Source organism: Peromyscus leucopus, chromosome 5 (genome assembly GCF_004664715.2).
Source record: "Peromyscus leucopus breed LL Stock chromosome 5, UCI_PerLeu_2.1, whole genome shotgun sequence".
Classification (NCBI taxonomy): domain Eukaryota; kingdom Metazoa; phylum Chordata; class Mammalia; order Rodentia; family Cricetidae; genus Peromyscus; species Peromyscus leucopus.
In genome coordinates, this window is record NC_051067.1 from 65,811,569 (window position 1) to 65,833,903 (window position 22,335).

Below are 22,335 nucleotides of genomic sequence, written 5' to 3' on the forward strand. Positions count from 1 at the left end.
CTTAGATGCTCTCATGGAAAATACAGCATTTAAAGCAAAACTCACTCCTGAAATGCATGTGGACACCAAGTCATGGGCGCACTTACGAGGGAAGGAAGGGAGTAGCTTTAGAGTAGACAGGATGAGGCTGATGTAGTTTCGCTACTGGCCCAGATGGCTGCCACCTAGCCCTTGTGTTGATGGCCGAGTTCACAGGGCTCTCAGGTAAGCCAACCTTATGCTTCTATTCACATTGCTCTCTGACTCTGTGAGGAACATTTGGTTTGAAGGCTTGAAGGTAGAAGGGTTTACAAGCTTGTTGACTGTGAGCCACTAATGTAAAAGTGCAAGGATGTAGTTAAAGAAAAAAGTCTTTATTTATGGTATGAAGTGGGATCATAATAAATAATGCCATATGCTAATGTAACAACGGCTGTTCTCATGCATTTACCATGCTTATAAATATACAAGAAAGCTGGCTTGAAGGGACAAAGGTGGAGAAGTGTATTAGCAATACAGTGAAAGTTACAGTGTTCAGGGCTCCTAGCAAACATTCTCTCCCCTACCATTGTAAAAAATACATTCCTATGCACCTGTGAACAAATGGGAAGTTCCCACATAGTTTCCATTTTTTGTAAACATGCTAGAGGTAAATTAGTTACCAAAGGACCAGGGCTGATAATTTGTTATTTATTAGTATTTCTCATGGAAAACAGATTTTAGCAATGAAAACAAAAATTAACTCTGCACATTTGGTGTGGAGGCTACTAATAATAATACAATAAAATGAACCTGAATGAAATGAGATTCCAGGCGGGTTTTTGTGACTGAGTCTCATTATAAAAATGCTATAATATTGTGTTTATAATCTGGTAAGTAACAACCAATTACCCAACTGAAGAAGTGATGAACTTTAATTAAAGCTTAATTTTGCTAGTAAATTTCATAGAAAGGATTAAAATAGGATAACCTTTAACATAAAGCTTTAGAACAAATAATTTAAACATATCTTAAACACCGAAAGTGTGTTTTTAATTGTTATTTACAGTTAATCAACAATACCAGTGTTTAGCTTAATGTTGCCAGTTGTGAATCCCCCTTTTAACACCTGTTTTTACAATCTTCCTTCTAAATACTCATGCAACTCAGTTGAGTGAAGGAGAGCGCTCTGTGGTCCACAGTAACTCAATGTATGGCCATTTGGTTTGGAGACAGCGTTTGATAGGAGTGTCATCTGTTTGGAGCATGGGGTCTTCAAAACCCATCACCACGGCAGTCCCTTCCACATACATTACCTGCCAAGAGGAAAAGCCAGCAAGGTCAGTTAACATTTGCAGCAAATTCTCATGTGGATACAGACAGCTTCACAGGCAAGTATGTTTCTGAGACCTCATTATATGGGGTTTTACTTCTAACAGTTTTGATAGGAATTATACTCAACTATAGCATCTGTAAAATAAATTTGTAAGATGGTGACACAAATTTTAATTGTTAGTTAACAGGTAAAATTTAGAATTCAAGATCAAGACTAAAAAAAAAAAAATCACAAGCCATATACTTTAGGTAAAGAAAACCTCACTTTTCAAATGACGGACAGCAGGGTTTCTTCCCCTAGAGTCCATATGGCATACTGCGTTGCCTCTGGCTGGGCTACTGAGGCAGTCAGCTGTTCCTGCTTCTCAACAGAGCTGTGCACTCTGAGAGGATCCCACCTTCCACTTTCAATGTAAGGACTGCATGTTCAGATCTGAAGATGATTGGCATGCTTGTTAATGGAATCTGCTGGCTTTGGATTTGAATGTCTTGAGTATATTTTATGAAAATCATGGAAAAAAAATCACAAAAGATATGAGAACAGACACACAAGTCATGGAAGGATGACAGAGCAAAGTAACTGTGGCAGTGATCACAGTAACTATAATTTAGTGGGAAGACACCAGAAAACATTTATTCTGTTTTTTTTTTTTTTTTTTTAAAGAATATACTTAAAATTATTTGACATACCAGTAGAACCCTAATTCACTATCAAGGATTCAGTGTGTACATTAAATGCTATGTTATTAAAAGGAGTGGCTATGGACTGTTCTCTTCTAGAGTACGTATAATTATTTTTACCCATTCAGTGGATGATACACATGATTGTAATTATGTTCTTCTAACATAAAAGCCATAAGCCATGTGACCAAGGAGCCAAAAGAAACAAGTTTTTATCAGCCTTCAACAATAGTTCCTTAAAAACACAACTGATATAGAAATAAGATGTTCTATTATAGGTCACATAATTTGGTTTATAAACTTTACTCTTTAGGGAAGTCCAAAGGCATTAAGGTGAAACACACTTTTCATATTAAAATTACAACTCATATTTCTCAATCTCAAAGCAAAAGTGCCACTTTCTAGAAAGCTGTCCAAAAGGACTATACCTCAGTAGAGGACCTGTTTCTCCAGTTGCTCACAGCATCAGAACATGAACACTGTGATCTCCTCTGTGCTCTCCACTAGTGTCTGATGCCTTGCTGGGGGCTGCGGCCCAGGCTAGTGGTGTTCCATTTCCCCTGCTATCTTGAGTGGTACCTGACTGAGTACTTGGCCCTGCTTCCAGCCCCTGCATAACTTCAGGACTCTCCACTTCTGTAAAATGACATGCATGCGCTGCTTTACGGTTGTTACTTAGTATGTCATGTTAATACTCTGTATGTCTTCATTTCTGATCTTGTGTTAGTATGTCAGACGCTTGTCACAAGCATGATTTGAAAACTTACTATATACAGGTAGCGTGGCCAAGCAGACCAAGGACAGGATTGGGAATCAGGAACTCAGTTCCAATCCCTGCTCTGTCAATGACTTGCTGTGTGACTCTGGGTGAGTCACTTAATCTCCCTGTCTCAGAGGCCTCATCTGTAAAATATGGATAATATTTGACTACCTGGCAGGGATTGTGGTAGTGAATTAATATTTAGTGATGACGAAGCTAGGCAAAACTTCCACAACTAGATGAAGTACTCATTAACACACAATAAATCATCTGGGGTTTCTTACTGATTATACTCTGTTACAGATAGCAATAAACTGGTGAAAAGATTTTTGGATATATGAAAGGTTTTGACTTATATTTTGTTATGAAAATAAAAGTAATTTTAGCTTTTTTAGTTTGGTTTTACTAAAGTAATGTATCCTCTACTTTCTGTAGCCACCCTCCAGTTTAGATCTCACAAGGTAGCATGAGGTCAAATTGGAAAGGCATCATTTCCCCACTACTGGCAATACCCACTGTGGTGTTCCTTCAGTAAATGCAGACTTGCCACAAAGACACACAAAAGTGGCATTTCATTCCAAGAGTGAAGTGCTCAGACAAAACTTTTGCTTGAATGAGGCTAGTATACGCAGACTCAGGCATCTGTGTGCCTTTCTTTGTCCATGCTTAGAGAGGAGAGGCGCAAAGCACAGGCTCTGGGCTTGGGCTACACTCGGCAAGTTTCAATCCCGGCTCTGCCATTTCCTGGCTCTGGACAAGCTGCTTCTCTGTGCTTAGGCCCCTCTGCAAAGCAGACACATACAGACAATACTGACTTCAGAAGGTCGTGCGAAACTAAACACTAAATACACCAGTAAACGTTCAATAAAGCCATTTTGGTAAATTAAAAAAATTCGCAATTAAAAGATCTCAGTGTTATCTACTTCTGCATTTAAATGGATGAGTAACCATCTTCTGTGGATTAAGCAGAACTGCTCATTCGAAAATACCTCCACAGTCTAGAGTAACACTGTGTACACAGTAGACACAGTTATTTTGTCCCAGTGAAATTCTTGCCCCATAGTTCAGTGTACAGCTTGAAGGCAGATTATGTACTAGTCAAACTGAATACAGCCAATTTTCACACATGTGTGGCATTAGAGAGACTTCTGGAACACTCTCCTTAAGTAGCAAATGCAGGGGACTCAGACATAGTCATGCACACTCAGCTGAAGACAAATTACTATGTGAATTCTCATACCTTTTCATTATAATTTGACTGCTTCAATCCATTGTAGTGGTAGACAGTAAAAGATTCTGGACCACTGGAGCCCTATTATAAATAAAGGACTATTAAGTTATCTCTTTTCATGAAGCAATTTCTAATGAGCAATGAATGTAAAAATGCAAATCTTTTAAGTCTTGATTGTTATTGGGGAATCACTTGATAAAGACAGCTTGTATAGTTAAGTGCCAGGAAAGCTGAGAAAGGAAACAGCTGCTTCTGGAAGCAGGAAGCCCCGACCTGCACAAGCTCCTTTGCACTTGCTTATGTCTCTACGTAGATGTATTCATTGCATTAAAAAAGGACAAGCTCCTAACAAGTATCTCCTAAACTACATCACTGTGAGACATTTGCTTCTCAGTGTGGAACAAAGCAACAAATACTACCTCTCCTTAAACCACAAATAAACATGCACCAGATCATCAGTTTGGTCCACAGTATTGAATCAGAAGTTTCCAGTAAAAAAATCATTTCACAGAAATCAAAACATGTTATGTCTAATAAGACTTTATTACCACTCAAAGTGCCTGGGCTCCTTGCTGATTCTCAGCAGGCAATTTTCTATTCCTACATCTTGTCTTCCTGGCCATTCTTGACATAAGGATGGACAGGAACCAAGCGGGCCAGAGTCACTCCCCAGGATCTTTTCTACTTGGTGGGAAGGGAGCTGCTGGCAAAAGACAGGCTGAGAGGATGCAGCTTTACTGTGGGAGGGAAGTGGGGCGGGGTGGGCTCTGCTCTAGGCTTGAGGCTAAGAGCAGCCCCCCTTCCCCAAGCTCACTCTTTCAGTTCCTGGGAGCTGTGCCTTCTCCTTTGAGTGTTTTTCCACTTATGCCAAGAGCAAAAAAAGATCTCCAAAACAACATAGGCCTCAAGCTGCCCTTCAGTCTGACCCCTAAGTTCTGAGTTCTGCTTCAGACAAGTATGACACATTTCTTTCTAAAATGCCCCTTTCTAAGATCTCACCCAAATCTGTGAAGTTTCCTCTGAGCACACCAGCTGGGTTTCTTACTACTCTGGGAGCTTTAAGAAAAAGCTGACTGAATTAATTTGAGACTAAACCTCATGTGACTTTATATCATTGCTTGATATTCTGGAAGACTACAATTTTTTTATATTTTACATTTGCTTTTAGCATTTCCCAACTAAAATTTAAGCTCTCACAAACTGAACTTAGGTGATCATTTCATTGATGGTGCACATGAGTCATTCTGGTTACTTAGGTGAGTAGTTTGTTCTGGATTTTCACAATTTACTTTAACTTAACAACATACACTCTCCTTACTTGAATCCTATGTGTATTCTCAAGGCGGAATAACTAACCGGCACACAGAAACACCACAAAGGCAGTGCAAAGCAGGAAGGACTTTGGTCGGGTTGCGCTCTTGGGTCCGTCATGTAACAGTTGAATGACACCAAGCATGTTTCTCAAATTTTCTAATCTTCACTACCAAAAACGGGGGGCTAACTGCACTCAGTTACAAGGCATATAGGCTATTCTCACTGCAGACGGCTGCTCCTGCTGCTCTCATGGTGAACCGGCTGCCCTGCTTAGCTTCTACCTCCTCACAATGCCATGCCCGTCCACTGCGGCGTGCTAAGTCAGCACGAAGAGGGCTGCCTTCAACATTTTCTTCCTAACTTGTTTCTGTAACTATTTCATATACTCTTACGTTAACTGAACACATTTTACTGAACTACCCTTGTGTTCATTTGTTAGGTCCAGAGCAGACTAAGGATGGTGGCAAAGTGGGCAGCCGTGACACAGGTCATACAGGGAGGTGAAGGTGGCAGAGGGGTCTGAGTTCTCACATGATGTGGGAAAGGTCTCCTGTGGGGCAGCTGTTCTAAGTCAGACCATCACTAGAGTCACCTAGAGGTGCTTCAACATTGCTGCGTTCTGTCTCCAGAGCTCCCGATTCCCTAGATCTGAAGGGAGACTTGATGGTTTGCATATCTAACTACTCATATACTACATCTTCAGAACCTTCTGCTCAAAAGGAAATGACTGCAGGGTCACATATGTTGGGTAAGGAAAGAATATAAATTCCATAGGGGCAATGAGAAAACCAGGAGTGGATGGACTTTGCTCAGAGTAACAGGGAAGTGAGCAAATAGTAAGATGGACTCAGAGCACAGTACTATAATTAGAGAGAAAGGTCTGTTTATTGTAGAATAGAAGGGAACTAGAACATTCTTCTACCATCTGAAGGAACACTATCACAAAGACAGTACCTCTTACTGGAGTCAATGGGTCATTAAACCAAATCACAAAAAGAGGACACACAATTGGGTGAGCTGGGAGGAGTTAAGGAGAGGAACTGGGGTGAATATGATCAAAACACACTGTATGAAATCCTCAAAGAATTAAAACAATATGAAAACAACATTAAGTCCTCGAGCTAATAAGTTATACTAATATTAAGCATCATCTTGCAATTAACACACATGCAGCCAAAAGAACTGGGAACTGTCTTACACTGCCCAGTTTTCAATCCCCATCCTCATATGAGTGTTTCATATTGAAAACTAACAAGCAGTATTTCTAGGAATGTCCTGGCAGCATCTTCTTGAAATAGATCACAGCCTCAAATACTGCTTCAAAACTTTATGATGCTCTAATAATCACCCACCCACTGACATATCTAAAGGAACTTTCAGAAAAGCCCAGTAGTTGGAATGCTAACACACTGGACACTACAGTCCAACAGCGCCTTCCCAATGTCAGAAGGCTGGTTTTTTTTTCCCTTTTGTTGTTTTTTTTTCATAAATTATTTGCCAAAGTTTAAAAAAGTTCAATTTACTATACTGTGATAGATAGCATTGGCTGCTTCCTGAATTTTACCGCTCACCTCATTTACTCAGAATAACCAAAAGGAACCTGTTTTCTAAACCTGCATTAACTACTAAGATTGAGTGTCAGGAATGCTGATTACTCTGTTCAAGTCAGATATCAAATTAACAAGCATATCAAAATTAAATAACTACATTTTTTTCTATAATAGTTTAACAAAATTGGCATTTCTATTGGAACAATTGATACTGCTGATATTTGATAACATGACCACGATTATTAAGCTGAATAATTCAGTTCAGTGGTTAAATGCTTCACTTCGATTAAAGAAAAGACAGTGCAGGATACAGAAATGGCTTGCCACCAATGCAGGCACAACTTAAGTGTGAGAACTAGCAGAACCCTGTTAACTGAGGCAAAGCCCAATAGGAGACACGTGCCGCTCCACTGAGAACAACTGTCCTGTTCACCCTTTGCTTCTGGAACTTAGGCTCATCACTAGGAGCTCCTCCCTTCCCCCTTGTGGCAGTGTCCTAAGACACACTAATCAACAGGTTCCTGAGAGAATGAGCGTAGAGACAGAGTGTTGTCTATTTCATGTAGTTCTAATTTTATCCATTTTAAAGGATGATACTCTCTTCTGCCACCCATCAGGACTCAGAGTATTGCATTAGTATTGGCACACTAACACAGCACACACCCAATGAGAGGGCACGTGGCTACATCAGTTCACATTCACACACTCCTCTGGGCACTGTATCATTGTACTGACACATGCATGTTTTCTAAGCACTACACTGCCATATGAGCTCATACATGTCCCTTCTGACCTCCACGTGAGAAGCCTTTAGTAAATAATGTTTTCATAGTCTTACATCTGCATTTTAGGAAAAAGGAAAAATAAGCCCTGTTCACAGACAGTCATCTCAACATAACAAATTAATATTCTCTTGGATATGTTACCTGCTCAGGAAAAAATTCTTGAAGAAATGGACCCAATAATATGATTCCTAATCCTTCTGGATCTAATTTGTTCTTCACCTGATTTACACTATAAGGAGAAAAAAAAAAAAAAAAAAAGAAAGAAAGAAAGAAAGAAAGAAAGAAAGAAAGAAAGAAAGAAAGAAAGAAAGAAAACCAGTGAATACCAAAGGAGACAAAATTCCACAAAGCGATTTCATTCTTTTGTGATTAAATTGCTGGTACAATAACACATTTAGATGTCAAAATCCTAAGAGCTGTTCTTTTTAGAACTTTAATGACAAATACACAGGAATGACTTTCAATTTGCCAAAACTTGGCTATTTTTAAATCAGAGTAATCTGTTACTATTTAAAATTTAAATTATGATGATGACTTTAGGACATTGTTCCTTATTAGGTAAAGTAATTTAAAAACCAAGGCTTATAAACTCAGCCTGTAACCTCCCAAAGGCAGATTCTCTCTGCTCCCTAGGTATGCATGAATTCAACAAGCAAATGGAGCATTTACTTTTCTAAAACTATTTTAGGCCCTAGGAGTTAGAAAGAAACAAGCCAAGAGGTACTGGGACATCAGATAATAAAAACCATTTTTCAAAATGTTACTTTGAAGAACTAAATGAGATAGATGTTTAACATCCTCGGACAACCTGACTTGCAGGCTACAGACATAAGAGCTTCAGTCTGGTAATTAAAGCGAGTGGAAAAGCCCTTGCTGGTCCAGCAGCAATCGGAAGTGAACAAGCTCTGTACCACACTTGCCCTTTGGGTGTAATTGAGGCTGGTGGAGAGTGTCATGTATGAGCAGATCAAGAAGGCAGGGAAAAGGGGGGTGCAATTTAAAGGGTTTCAAAACTGTCAGTGTTTTTTGTTTTTTGTTTTTTTTTCCTCCAATGCCAAGTTAAACTTAGCCTATTATGTAACAAGCAAAGCACCATGTTTGGGAGTTGTGGGGCATTCTGGCTGATCAACCTCCCCAGTATACTTCCCCAGTACTCAGGGTGGAGTCTCTGTGGCTCAAGCTCTTTAGGGATGGACAGCTGGAGCAGGGTCAGGCCAGGGGTACGAGGACTCCCTTCCTGGGAAGGCCTCTGTTAGATCATTCTCAGAGTTTGGTGGGTGTCTGTGTCTCTCCCTTTCTTCTACCTGTGTTTAGACTAGATCAGTTCCAGAGTTTTTGTTTGTCTACTAGAAATGAAATCTGAGCAATGTGTTCAGGGGTAAAACTGTGTTTTTTTTTTCTTTTCTTTAAAGGTTTCATGAAAGTTACAGCTGTGTGAAGTCTCTGGCCAGGTTCAGTGACACACAGCCTCAGCTCTAGAAGATGCTGGAGCATGGTCATATAGCTTCTCCAGCCCTGGCGTCATCTGAGTGCCCTATGAAAAGATCTAAGTTTCAGGGGGTCTGAGGAAGGCCGTTAGACTGTGATCTAAAACAAAGGCCATTAGACTATGATCTGAAAGACTTATTTTAACAAGTGAGACATCAATGGTAAGTGAAAAAGCAAGACCATGATAGACAGGTTTATCTGTTTTCAGATTGGACTGGGCTTTTCCCCCCTCAATTGTTATTGTTTTGTTATATAGGTTTAACACTTTTTTTTTTTTTAAAAAAGGGGTAAAAATGTATGTAATGTTTCAACTTAATGGAATAATGGAATCTTTTTTGAATGATCAAAATAACACTTCCAATTCTACTCACTACTGGAGATCTGAAAAAAGGTTCAAGGCTTTCATCAAATCTGGTAGAAGGGAGTCAGCTATGAATCCATTATCTGGAAAAATATTAAAGAGAAGTTAGAATAAGAACATTTCTGATCAGGATCTAGTGAGGAGAGGATCACATTACAGGAGTCTAAGGAGTTGAGGAACTATATATATTTTCGCTGTAGAGGTTATTATGCCTAGGTACTTCCTCAGATGAAATTTCTTAGGCACACAAAGACTTATCTCCAAGGGAAATAAAAAAAATCTACTTAAGAACTACAATTAAACCTTAAAGTTAAATTATTTTCTTTTAAAGCAGTTTCACAAACCTGAAAATGGGTAAAAATTCTTTCCACTTAAAATAACAATTCAGCAATTACATGAATCTTTAAATTGTCAGGAAGAAATCTAGTGAAAAGAATTCTTTACAACAAATTGTTTGTTCCAGTCTCATTTTATTAAAATGTAGTGATCTGGTCATATTTGGATAACTGATGGTGTGAAAACAAGAAAAAGGAAAATCTTAAACAGGACTGGTACTAATAGCTACAAAGTTCAATTTTAAAAAAGGTTCAAACTAAACACCCACACGAAAAAGCTAGAATGCACAGTGGAGGCAAATGTTGACAACGACAATTTCACAGAAAACATTTTATGACTTAATTAAAATAATAGTATAGAATTTTTTTTTTTTTTTTTTTTTTTTTTTTTTTTTTTTTTTTTTTTTTTGCACTGCCAGAGTACTCCACATCAAGTGTCAGGGTCTAGCAAGGTTAGTCTGCTCAACCTCCCCACCTCATAGGTCTAGGCCGGAACCCATATCTAATGCCCAGGCCTCATCTGGACACCCTTGGTTGTGCTGCTCCCAAATCCCAGGTTCTACATAGGAGCATGCCACCTGTCCACAAACTGTAGGTTCCTTCTATTCCATATTCCACCTAGGCAGGTCCTATTCATCTTGAACCAGGGTCTAATCAGGTGAGTTTACCTCATGGTCTGTTCCATGCACCTCTCCCAACCCCAGATCTGCCTCCCAACCCCAGATCTGCCTCCCAACTCAAGACTAAGACTAGAACTCACATCCTGTGTGCTAGCCCAGCTCCCAGGAATTCACCTGACCTCAGTCTACCTAAGCCAAATCCAACCTTCAGGCCCAATCTGGTTCACACATCCTGTGCTCTATCCTAATCTACTGTGTCCATATCAGATACAAAATTAACAAAAGAAGTCCACATACCAAGATCTCATTTGCAAAAATACAATTATGAAAGATCAATGTAGTACTTAATCTCCTAAATCCAGAAGTCCTATAGAGATGTTCTCCAAAGAGAAATAACTACATGAACTTCAGGACACAGGATTTCAAAGAAGAATCATAAACTTCATTAAAGAATTCAAGAAGCTTGCATTTAATAGCATAAAACATCCTACGACAGCTACAAGACTCCAAAAGCAAACACAAAAAAAAAAAAAAAAAAAAAAAAAAAAAAAAAAGAATCAAGAAGTTTTAAGAAGATAAAAACCAAAACAAACAAACAACCCCCAGCAAACAACCCAAAACAACAGCAACAAAAAACCAAACCCATCTCAATGAACTTGAAGACAATGAAATTCAAAGAATAAACACCTGACTAATGCCCCATCCCTCAAAACCAAATATATAAAGCTTATGGAAATAATGAAGACAATATTGGATTTGAAAACTGAATTCAATAGAGAGATAAAAACATCAAAAAGAAAACCTGAACCTGAAGTGAGGATGGAATTGAAAAGCTTAATAATCTAACTAGAAAACTCAAGGGAGAACATTAAGTAGAATGAATCCAGCAGAAGATAGAATATCAGGACTCGAAGATAGAGTAGACAAACCAGACCAAAACAAAGATTACAAAACAAAACAAAAAAACAGATACACACACACACACACACACACACACACACACACACACACACACACAAGTAACAGGCAGGAAATGTGGGATACCAAAAAAAGACTAAACCTTTCAATCATAAGAATAGAGCAGGGTGACGAATCCCAGGTCAATTGCATAGACAGGATCTTCAATGAGATTATAGAAGAAAACATCTCCAAACTAAGGAACGACAAACCCATACAGATACAAGAAGCACACAGAACAACAAATGGACAAGATGAGAAAAGAAAATCCCTAGGGCATATCATACTTAAAGAGTATTGAAAAACCGCCAATCACATAAAAAGGAAAACCTATTAGAACAACAGCTGATTTCTCAGAGGAAATTTGGAAAGCCAGAAGAGCCTGGAGCAATGCAATCCAAGTTCTAATGGACCAGGATTACAATTAACCTAATGGACCAGGAACAATTAACCAAGAAGACATTACTATGCTAAACATAAATGCATCAACTCTGGGGCAGCCAATTTCATAAAGTACACCTCTAGAGTTAAAGACAGAGATCATCATCAATCCATTAATAGTATGTGGTTTCAGTATCCTACTTTCTCCAAGAGACAGGCCATCTGATGAAAAAATAAACAGAGAAACATCAGAATCAAACAACATCATAGATCAAATAGTCTTAACAGATACCTACAGATATTCCACCAAAAAGCAAAGAATATACACTTCTACTCAGCAGTTCAGAGACAACTTCTCTAAAATAGACCTAAACCTGGGACACAAATCTTAACAAATACAGAAATATTGAAATAATTGATGAAATTCAACAAAATTTAAAAAGTTAAGCGTCAACAACTAAAATGGTGGTGTGTGTATATACACAGAATAGTATAGAAAGTGACTCAAACTCTACTGATGCCAAAATTAATGACACATGACACAAACAAAACCCCTGTAGGATAGTTAAAAATGACAGCATTTCTGAACAAGTCAGTTGCTTGTTCCCTTCCATGCACAGTGTGCAACTACTCATTCCCAAAGACTGCCTCTACTTTAAATTAGCAGCCAACATAGTCTTTTTCAGCGATTAGAGAATTAAACAAAAACAAAAACAACTTTGTCTAAAAGTCCTACTCCTGTAACAAATTTCAGATAAAGTAAGCAGTTGCTCACTCTGGATGCCTAATTTTAGTCTAGTAGTCAGGAAAGAGGCTAGGACTATACAAAGGCCTTTTATATTTGTAATCATCTTGAGCAGTAGTTTACCCTTTTCAAGATAGATTGACCTTGACTAAAATGCTCCAGATCATTTGTGAAAATTAAAAATGCATAGATTTTAATGTGAAGGGCTAGTGTAACTACAACTTGTCCAGCTACAACTAATTGGAGGTCTAAAGAATAAAGTGGCGGTACAAGTTTGCACTCCCATCAATAGTGGAGGAGTGTTCCCCTGTTCCACATCCTCTGTAACATAAGCTATCATCAGTGTTTCTGATTTTAGCCATTCTGACAGGTGTAAGATGGTATCTCAGAGTTGTTTTGATTTGCATTTCCCTGGTGACTAAGGATGCTGAGCAATCCCTTAAATATCTTTCAGTCATTTGGGATCCTTCTGTTGAGAATTCTCTGTTTAGACTGTAGCCCATTTTTAATTGGTTTGTTTGGTATTTTGCTATCTAGTTTCTTGAGTTCTTTATATATTTTGGAGATCAGCCCTCTGTCAGATGTGAGGTTGATGAAGATCTTTTTCCATTCTGTAGGCTGTTGTTTTGTCTTATTTCCTGTGTCCTTTGCCTTACAGAATCGTCTCAATTTCAGGAGGTTTCATTTATTAATTGTTGCTCTCAGTGTCTGTGCTACTCGTGTTATATTAAGCAAGTGATCTCCTGTGTCAATGCATTCTAGGCTACTTTCTACTTTCTCCTCTATCAAGTTCAGAGTAGCTGGATTTATGTTGAGGTCTTTGATTCACTTGGATCTGAGTTTTGTGCATAGTGGTAGATATTAATCTATTTTGCAACCTTCTACATGTTAACATCCAGTTATGCCAGCACCATTTGTTGAAGATGCTTTCTTTCTTTTTTCCACTGTACAGATACAGTCACTCTGGAAATCAGTATGGCGACTTCTCAGAAAATTGGGAATCAATCTACCTTAAGGCCCAATGATACCACTCTTAGGCATATACCCATGGGATACTCAATCATACCACAAGGACACTTGCTCAACTATGTTCATAGCAGCATTATTTGTAATAGCCAGAACCTGGGAGCCACCTAGATGCCCCTCAACTGAAGAATGGAAAAAGAAAATGTGGTGCATATACACAATGGAGTATTACTCAGCTGTAAAAAACAATGGTGGCATGAAATCTGCAGGCAAATGGATGGAACTAGAAAAGATCAATCTGAGGTAACCCAGACTCAGAAAGACAAACATGGTATGTACTCACTCATAAGTGGATACTAGAGGTAAAGCAAAGGATAATCAGACCATAACCCACAGCTCCAGAGAAGCTAGGAAACAAGGAGGATCCTAAGAGGGACTGATGGATCACCTTGAGAAGGGGAAACAGAGATCTCCATGAGTAAACTGGGGACTGGGGGAGGGCAATAGAGGGGAGGAGATGGGGGATGAGAACATGAGGGAACAGGATGGTCTAGCTGGGGGAGGGACGGGACGGAGTGGGAAAACAATGAAAGAGATATCTTGATAGAGACATCATGGGGTAAGGGAGAAACCTGGTGCTAGGGAAATTACAAGGAATCTACAACAATGACCCCAGATTAGACTACTAGCAATTGCTGTGGGATGGCCTGTATGTCAAATCTGTTGCTCTGATTGGTCAATAAATAAAACACTGATGGCCAGTGACCAGGCAGGAAGTAGGTTGCCAGGCAGGAAGTAGGTGGGACAAGGAGAGAGGAGAATTCTGGGAAGCGGAAGGCTGAGGAAGAGAGACACTGCCAGCTGCCGCCATGACCAGCAGCATGTGAAGATGCCGGTAAGCCACCAGCTACATGACAAGGTATAGATTTATGGAAATGGATTAATTTAAGCTATAAGAACAGTTAGCAAGAAGCCTGCCACGGCCATACAGTTTGTAAGCAATATAAGTCTCTGTGTTTACTTGGTTGGGTCTGAGCGGCTGTGGGACTGGCGGGTGACAAAGATTTGTCCTGACTGTGGGCAAGGCAGGAAAACTCTAGCTACAAATGATATTGATGTAACCAACCGTCTTATTAAATAAGAAACACAGAAACAATGTAAAAGAGAAAGCCAAGAGGTCAGAGCTCAGAGCTAAAATCTCACCCTTCCTCCTGCTGTCCCAGCTTCGCGAAAAGAGCCCTACTTCCTGTCGGTTAGTTTTTTTAAAGTATGTTGTTCTGCCTTCTCATTGGTTGTAAACCCAAACACATGACTGCCTCGTCACCGTCTGAATGTACAGCCCCCTAGGTCTTAAAGGTATATGTCTCCAATGCTGACTGTATCCCTGAACACACAGAGATCTTATGGGATTAAAGGCGTGTGCCACCACCGCCACACTCTTGCTATGGCTCTAATAGCTCTGACCCTGAACACACAGAGATCTTATGGGATTAAAGGCGTGTGCCACCACCGCCACACTCTTGCTATGGCTCTAATAGCTCTGACCCCCAGACAACTTTATTTATTAACATACAATCAAAATAATATTTCAGTACAATTAGATTACCACCACAAGCAATAGTGGAGAGGGTGCCTGAACTGGCCTACCCTGGTAATCAGATTGGTGAATACACTAACTGTCATGATAGAGCCTCCATCCAGTAACTGATGGAAGCGGATGCAGAGATCCATAACCAGGCACCAGACTGAGCTCCAAGAGTCCAGTGGAAGAGAGGGGAAAGGAAGTATATGAGCAAGGGAGGCGGGGGGATGGGTTAAAATCATGATAGGGAAATCTACAGAGACAACTGAACCAAGCTTATAGGAATTCATGGACTTTAGATTGACAGCTATGGAACCGGACAAGACCTTCTGCATATGGGAGACAGTTGTGTAGCTGGGTCTGTTTGAGGGGCCCCTGGCAGTGTGATCAGGATCTACCCCTGATGCATGAGCTAGCTTTCTGGATCCTATAACCTAAGGTGGGATACCTGGCTCACCCTTGAGGCAGGTGGAGGGGCTGGGTCCTGTCTCAACTGAATGTATTAGGCTTTACTGTCACCCACATGGGAGAACTCACCCTTTTGGAAGAGGGAATGAGGGGTGGGATGGGGCGAGGGGGTTAGGCGGGGGTGGGAGGAGTGAGAGATCTGTAGTTGGTATGTAAAATGAATAAAAGTTTTTTTTTTAAATAATAAAAAAAGAATAAAGTAACTTGTTTGAAAGCACTTTTAAAGACATTTAAGCCTGTAACCTTGCTTTGATTAATTAGAAAGATAGAGAAAAAAAATTATTTTGTTTAGTTAAGTCACAGCTATATGGAATATTCCTTTACACTGTATGAATATATGTCACTGTGATTGGTTTAATAAAGAAGTTGACTGGCCAATAGCTGAATAGGATAAAGTTAGGCGGAAGAGCCAAATTGAGACTGCTGAGAGGAAGAGGAGCAGAGCTGGAGAGTCACCAGCAGCTGCAGAGATAAGCAAGATGAGAATGCTGTACTGAGAAAAGGTACCAAGACACATAGCAAAGCAAAGATAAGAAATATGGGTTAACATAAATAAATGTAAGAGTTAGCTAGTAATAAGCTTGAGCTATTGGCCGAGCATTTACAATTAATATTACGTTTCTGAGTATTTATTTGGGAGCAGCTGCTGGCACAGGAAAATTCTTGTGCCTACACAGCTACAAGCCCAGAATCTCTAAATGTGAAACAGATTTTATTTGGCCACCAGCAGACAGGAACAGAAATCTGGAAAAGTCTCTGTGCTTATTGGCTACCACAGATCTCTACTTAATATTCAGTATCTTAGGAAGTACAATATGAAATTCTCTGTTGTCCCTGTCTGGACACTTTCACAAGTCTAGCTCCATTCTTTTAATTTTATTGTTATTTTACAATCCCAGGATAGCACATACCTGAGAGCAAAGCCTAGATCTAAATATTTTTCTCCACAAAATGATCAACAGATAAAACTGTGGACTTCCTTAAAAGTTCGTGCTTAATGGTTTGCCGCCTAATAAATTGTTCTCATTATGTTCTGAGCAGTTTTTATTATTGTCATTTCTTAATTTGTGATTTAATCATGAAACCCTGCCAAGTAATTAAAGTGGTATAATAAAGCATTGCTAAGATTAAAATTTGACAGCATTCCAAATGAGAAATTAGCAATTCAAAAATATACTTTTGATCTTATAATTTTGTTTGACATCAAAGTAAGTAGGTTTCTAAAATCCTGAAGAATCTAAAATATAGATTACTGTAATTGTTCAAGCAAAAGGAAAATCAATACCAAATTATTAGCAGCAGTCTAATGTCAACAACTTTAGAATGGCGTGAGTATTTCCATGACTTTAGCTGTAAAAAGGACATTGGTAATGTATAGAAGGGTCCAGACTGGTTGGTCTAGATCATCTAGAATCTACTCTTGGTTCTTAGAAATACATACATACATACATACATACATACATACATACATCTTGGTTCTTTGAAAGTGATGCACAGAGTTAGTTTAGAAACTTTGCAAAAAATGAGAATTATCTTCTAGGTTCATAGCAAAGTTTTTTGTGTGTGTTGGTGTGGGCGTGTACATGTATTCATGAAGGTGTGTGTAGGTCTGAGGTGGATGTTGGGTGTTTTCCTCACTCCCTCTCCACCTTACTTTTGAGGCAGGGTCTCTCACTGACAGAGCACGATGATTCAGCTTGGCTGGCTGGCAGTCTTTTAGGTTCATGGATCTTCCTGTCTCTGCATCCCCAGTAGTGGGATCACAAGCACACACCACCATGGTTAGCTTTTTATGTGGGTGCTGGGAAGCTGAGTTGAGTTCCTTATGCCAGCAAACAAATACTTCCCTAACTGAGCACCAGTCACATGCATGGCACAGTTTGTTTTAACATCTTCATGGAGGTAAAATGTTTTCTAAATTGTAATGCTACCCACAAATACCAGTGTCTATTATGTTTCGAAGATGGAATATGTAGGGGCTGGAGAGATAGCTCAGTAGTTAAGAATACTTCCTACTTTTGCAGAAAAGGTCAGGACTCCTATTGGGAGACTCATGAGTACTTGTAATTTCAGCTATAGGGCATCTGAAACACTCTTTTGGTCTCGGAGAATACCTGTATGCATGTGGTATTCTCACATACATGTGGCATACACACAGACACACATATACAAAATAAAAATAAATCTTAAAAAAAGAAAGCAGGTGCAGGATGTGGTCTCACAAAAGATGTGCTACCAGAGGTGGCTGGCCTGCCAGTAAAAAGATCACCCATTTACTGGGTTATGATTGTGAGGAATGTAATACAATCCATATCAAGTAATATAGTTCCAAGTTCTACTAAAGGAAGAAACTTACTAAGTCAAAAGGTTTTCATCTCCACATTTGTATGTGTGTTCGCTTGGCAAGGCTATCTAAACTGAAGTATTAAACAAGAACTAAGCAAGCAAAATGGGTTCTTCTTCCTCTAATAGATACTGCTGTCTATGTAGAGACTACACGATTGACTTTAATGAAGATGACTTTTCTTTTCTCGTCACTGCTCTTGCTAACTAAGCTGAAGGATTAAGCACAGACAGGAATTGTCGTTTTCGGTCTTTTCAGTCATTCACGAACCAATCTGCTCCCTGGTGAGGCAGTACCAGCAGAGGCATGAGAAAGAAGCACTGTAAGAGCAAAGGGCAGATTCTCAAGAGTAAAGAGCTTAAAGGAGAAGACAGAGAACCCAAAGACAACTGAAGCTCTTCAGAGCTCTGAAGGAAACCCTGATCTAACAACTTAGGTTTCTATGTGGTAATTTACAACAGAACTTAGGGTGTTCACGGAGAAGTTGTCTTTAAGGGAGGGAGATGCAGGGTTAAGGCACTGGTTTCCTCAGCACAGAAACAAAAGGCCATTGAGACTCCTCAGGTGACAGTAACTGTAGACAGTTAAATGATACACGTGTGAAGTTTTCAGTAGAATAAACACAGGCTCAGAAGGTGAAGGATCAGGATGATATTCTTCCACATGAAGATTTTTTTTCAATTATTTTTTATTGCGTGTGTGTGTGTGTGTGTGTGTGTGTGTGTGTGTGTGTGTGTGTGTAGGCCAGAGGTGTCAGATCCTCTGGAGCTGGAGTTACAGGGGTACTGGGAACCACACTTGTATCTTCTGCAAGAGCAGACAGTGCTGTAAGTGCTGAGCCATCTCTCTAGCCCCTCATCTGCTTATTCAGTGATCATTTGGCTCAGTTAAATAAGGAAGAATAGTACTTCAGTGAGCCCTGGCTTTTGACATCACGTATCAAAGAGAAAATCACCTTTAATTCAGGATACCAAGAAACACAATTGATCAGTGGCAGAATTTGATGGGAGCCACCACAGTCTGCTATCTTTACTGTTCTGTTTTCCATTTTTATCACTTTCCCTAAGTTTTTCGTTTTTTTTTTTTTTTTTTTTTTTTTTTTTTTTTTTTTTTTTTTTTTTTTTAATTAAGAACTGACAGTCATCTTCCATTTAGTAATCCAATCATCTTTTGAACAAAACCTGAGTATCAATATAGGATGTTTTACCTTCTGGATCGTAGGTTTGAAAAACTCTTCTGGCTTTCTCAGAAGCTGCCTCGGGGGCAACTAAAGCCATATCCTAAAAAATAAAACAAATACTGTCAATCAGCTGCAACGTCATGATATTATCAATAAACATTAGGGGTGAGGTGGAGAAATGATGGCATTTGGAGTCAGAAGTCTTTGAGTTCCAAATGTAGCACTGGTGAGTGGCCAGAGAAACCACCAACTCTCTCGGGTGCTTAATTTTACTTCTGAAGGATGGAAATGACACTAACCGCAGAAAATTGAGAGGATGCCATGCCAACATCATAAAAGCAATGAATATAAAATACAGTATGCAAAGAACCTGTGATTTGTAAGTGTACTGTATATTACTGTATATGTACAGAAATACATAACTTCAAATATCTTCTAATTGTCAACAAGTCAAAACTAAGACAGAAAATGTAACAGAACATACTCTAGTTTTTAAGGAATCAAAACTATGAGATTGTAACTATGAGACTGTTCTAATAGCAAAGACTAAAAGAGACACTCACACAGAGTAATGTAATGGCAGATACCACTTTATAAGTGGGTTGTAACACATGCATCAGGTTCTGCATGTCTAATTAACTTCCAAGGAGACATCTTATGACAGAGTTCCTCCTCTTCCCTCATAAATCAAGTTTCCCCATCACAGGGGGCATCACTGCTCATGAGAACTGCAGCACAGAGGCCCCGCGCTCTCCTGCTGTAGTCTCTCCATCACAGTGGACATCACTGCACACGTCTAAGCCATTGTGAAATCCGATTTCTGACGGACAAGAATGCAGAATTGAGGCCCTGTAGTTGATGTCTGGTCATAGCTCTTGTCTAAGCTTTTATCAAAATTTGTGTTCAGTGAGTCACCTCATCAGAGAAAAGGCATTCCTTCACACATTTCAAATCCTTGGTCAGAGCTACAAAGCAAGACCATATCAAACCAGAAAACAAAACCCAACAGTCATGAGGTATAAATATTAATATTGACAATGTTTTATGGACAAATCTTTAAAGAAAGACACTCTTAACTTCTATCTGCACCCATGCTTATCTCATTTATAGTAGAAGAACTAAAGAAGCAGTAAGCAAAATTCTTTCCTGACCCTGAGGTCTAACCTCCTCAGGATTGGACAGCATGTTCTGGTTTTATGAAAAGTCAGGAATGGGAGTCAAAACAAAGCAACCACACAAGACCTGATGTATTTTTATGTATTAAAAAAAAAAAGATGAAAAAGAGGACTTGGTATTTTGAATGATTCGGTAATATAGATATTTCCTGCTTTCTGTCCCAGACAGAGGCCTTTTATGCATTTTCTGCTATTTTGAACATATGCACACGCCATGCCTTCTTTGGTTTCACTTTTTTTTTTTTCTTCTTTTTCCTTTTTTTGGTTTTTCGAGTCAGGGTTTCTCTGCATAGTTTTGCATCTTTCCTGGAACTCATTCTGTAGCCCAGGCTGGCCTCGAACTCACAAAGATCCACCTGCCTCTGGCTCCCCAGTGCTGGGATTAAAGGCGTGCGCCACCACCGCAACTTTCAATGCTGTTCTGAATTCACGATTTAGTTCCTTACTTGCTGGATAAATGGGCTATGTCTAATCTTTTGCTATCAAAAGCAATGCATCAAGCAAATGTGAAGGTATAATTTTATGTGGGCTTAATTATATTTGGAAGAGAGATCTACAGTAGGTTACTGGGTCACAGGAAGAATGCATGTGTAATTTTGGTAGAGTAGAGACTTGTGGATTCTGTTTGCTTACTTAACTTATTTGAAACAGTGTTTTATTTTTGGACAGAGTTACAAATTCATTATGAAGCTGAGGATGATCTTGAACTTCTGGTCCTCTGGCACCCTCCTCCTGAGTGTTGGAATAACAGGTATGCACCTCTCTCCTGGTTATAACATGCTAGGATTGAATCCAGAGCTTCCTGCATGCTAGGTAAGCATCTATTCACTGAGTCATGTCACCAGCCTCTCAAACAAGATTTCTTAAAACTCACATCACCAATACAGTCTTTGCTCTGGGCTTAAGCTAGGATTGTATTCCAGCTCTCAAGATTCAGGGAGTGCCAGGCGGTGGTGGCGCACGCCTTTAATCTCAGCACTTGGGAGGCAGAGGCAGGCGGATCTCTGTGAGTTCGAGGCCAGCCTGGTCTACAGAGCACCAGAACGACAAAAAGAAACCCTGTCTTGAAACTCCCACCCCCACCCACCCCCCAAAATAAAGAAAAAGGTTCAGGGAGCAACCGTTAACACTGGAAATATTATTCCTTAGCTGTCTATATTCTACATTTATTCTAGTATAATCCTTACAATCCTTGAACTATTCCTAGCCTTCCTTCTTTCTTCAGTTCTCTTCTATGGGAGTCTGTGTAAACCTGTGGATGAATACAAGTGCAGTCCTGGCCAGGAACAGCTCAACAGTAGTGGAACCAATTGTGTTCCTATTCACCTGCTCCACTTAATCTTTTGTAGTATCAACTAGTGATGAGAAGATGAGTTTGGTGTACTTCAAAATATTCCATAGAATTTCTAAGTATTACAAAAAACTATAATCTAAATAGAGGAAGAAAAAAACAATCAGGCTTTTGTCTAAAAAACAAAACTCTTGATTTTCCAAATTCATGACTGAAGGGCATCTTCCCATGTATTTGTTCCTTTAATTTCTATCATTGATGTTTCAGTTTCCAGTGTACAGATCTTTCAACTCCTTGTTTTAATTATTCCTGGGTACTTTCTGGTAGCTATTATAAATTGAGGCTGGTCCCTTGTGTTTTCAGGCAGTCCCCTTGCTATACTTCTCAACTTCACTATATTTGTTTGCTCGTTTCAACAGTGTTTTCCTGAAGTCTGTAGTGTTTCCTATGGAAGATCATACCAACAACACAGTGACTTTGCTTTCTCTACTCCTCTTTGGGTGTCTTTTCTCAAGCCTGATTGCTCTGGCAAGGACATTCCACACTATGGTAAACATAGCAGAAGTCTTTGTTCTCTTCTACAGCTAAGGGGACAAGTTTTCAGCATTTCACTGTTGAGAATCCATGGGCTCCTTGTATATGGCCTTTGCTGTTCTGAGGTGAGTTCCTTCTATAAAAATCTTGGTGAGAGTTTTTAATCATCTAAACATACTGAATTCTGTCATATGCTTTTGCCCCTCCCCCCACATCTAATAAGATAATCATATAGTTTGTATCCTTCATTCTTTTGATGTGATATGTCACATTTATTGATTAGTATATTTTGAA

General features: G+C 39.3%; 1 protein-coding gene across 6 annotated transcripts in view; it reads right to left on the reverse strand.

Moving 5' to 3' along the window:
* Window positions 1-332: 332 nt before the first annotated feature.
* Mindy3 (MINDY lysine 48 deubiquitinase 3) overlaps window positions 333-22,335 on the reverse strand; it is a 73,963-nt gene continuing 51,960 nt past the window's right edge. For 3 of the 6 annotated variants that reach the window (XM_028870529.2, XM_028870526.2, XM_028870530.2), the window contains 5 exons: window positions 19,069-19,141; window positions 9,474-9,546; window positions 7,756-7,843; window positions 3,975-4,046; window positions 333-1,274 (listed from right to left, as the gene is read on the reverse strand). In XM_028870529.2, coding sequence (XP_028726362.1) covers window positions 1,125-1,274; window positions 3,975-4,046; window positions 7,756-7,843; window positions 9,474-9,546; window positions 19,069-19,141 — 456 coding nt within the window. In that variant the 3' untranslated portion in view covers window positions 333-1,124. Of the gene's footprint in view, window positions 1,275-2,741; window positions 2,878-3,974; window positions 4,047-7,755; window positions 7,844-9,473; window positions 9,547-19,068; window positions 19,142-22,335 lie in introns of all 6 variants that reach the window. The other 3 variants (XM_028870531.2, XM_028870527.2, XR_003734627.2) reach the window with 2 other exon arrangements.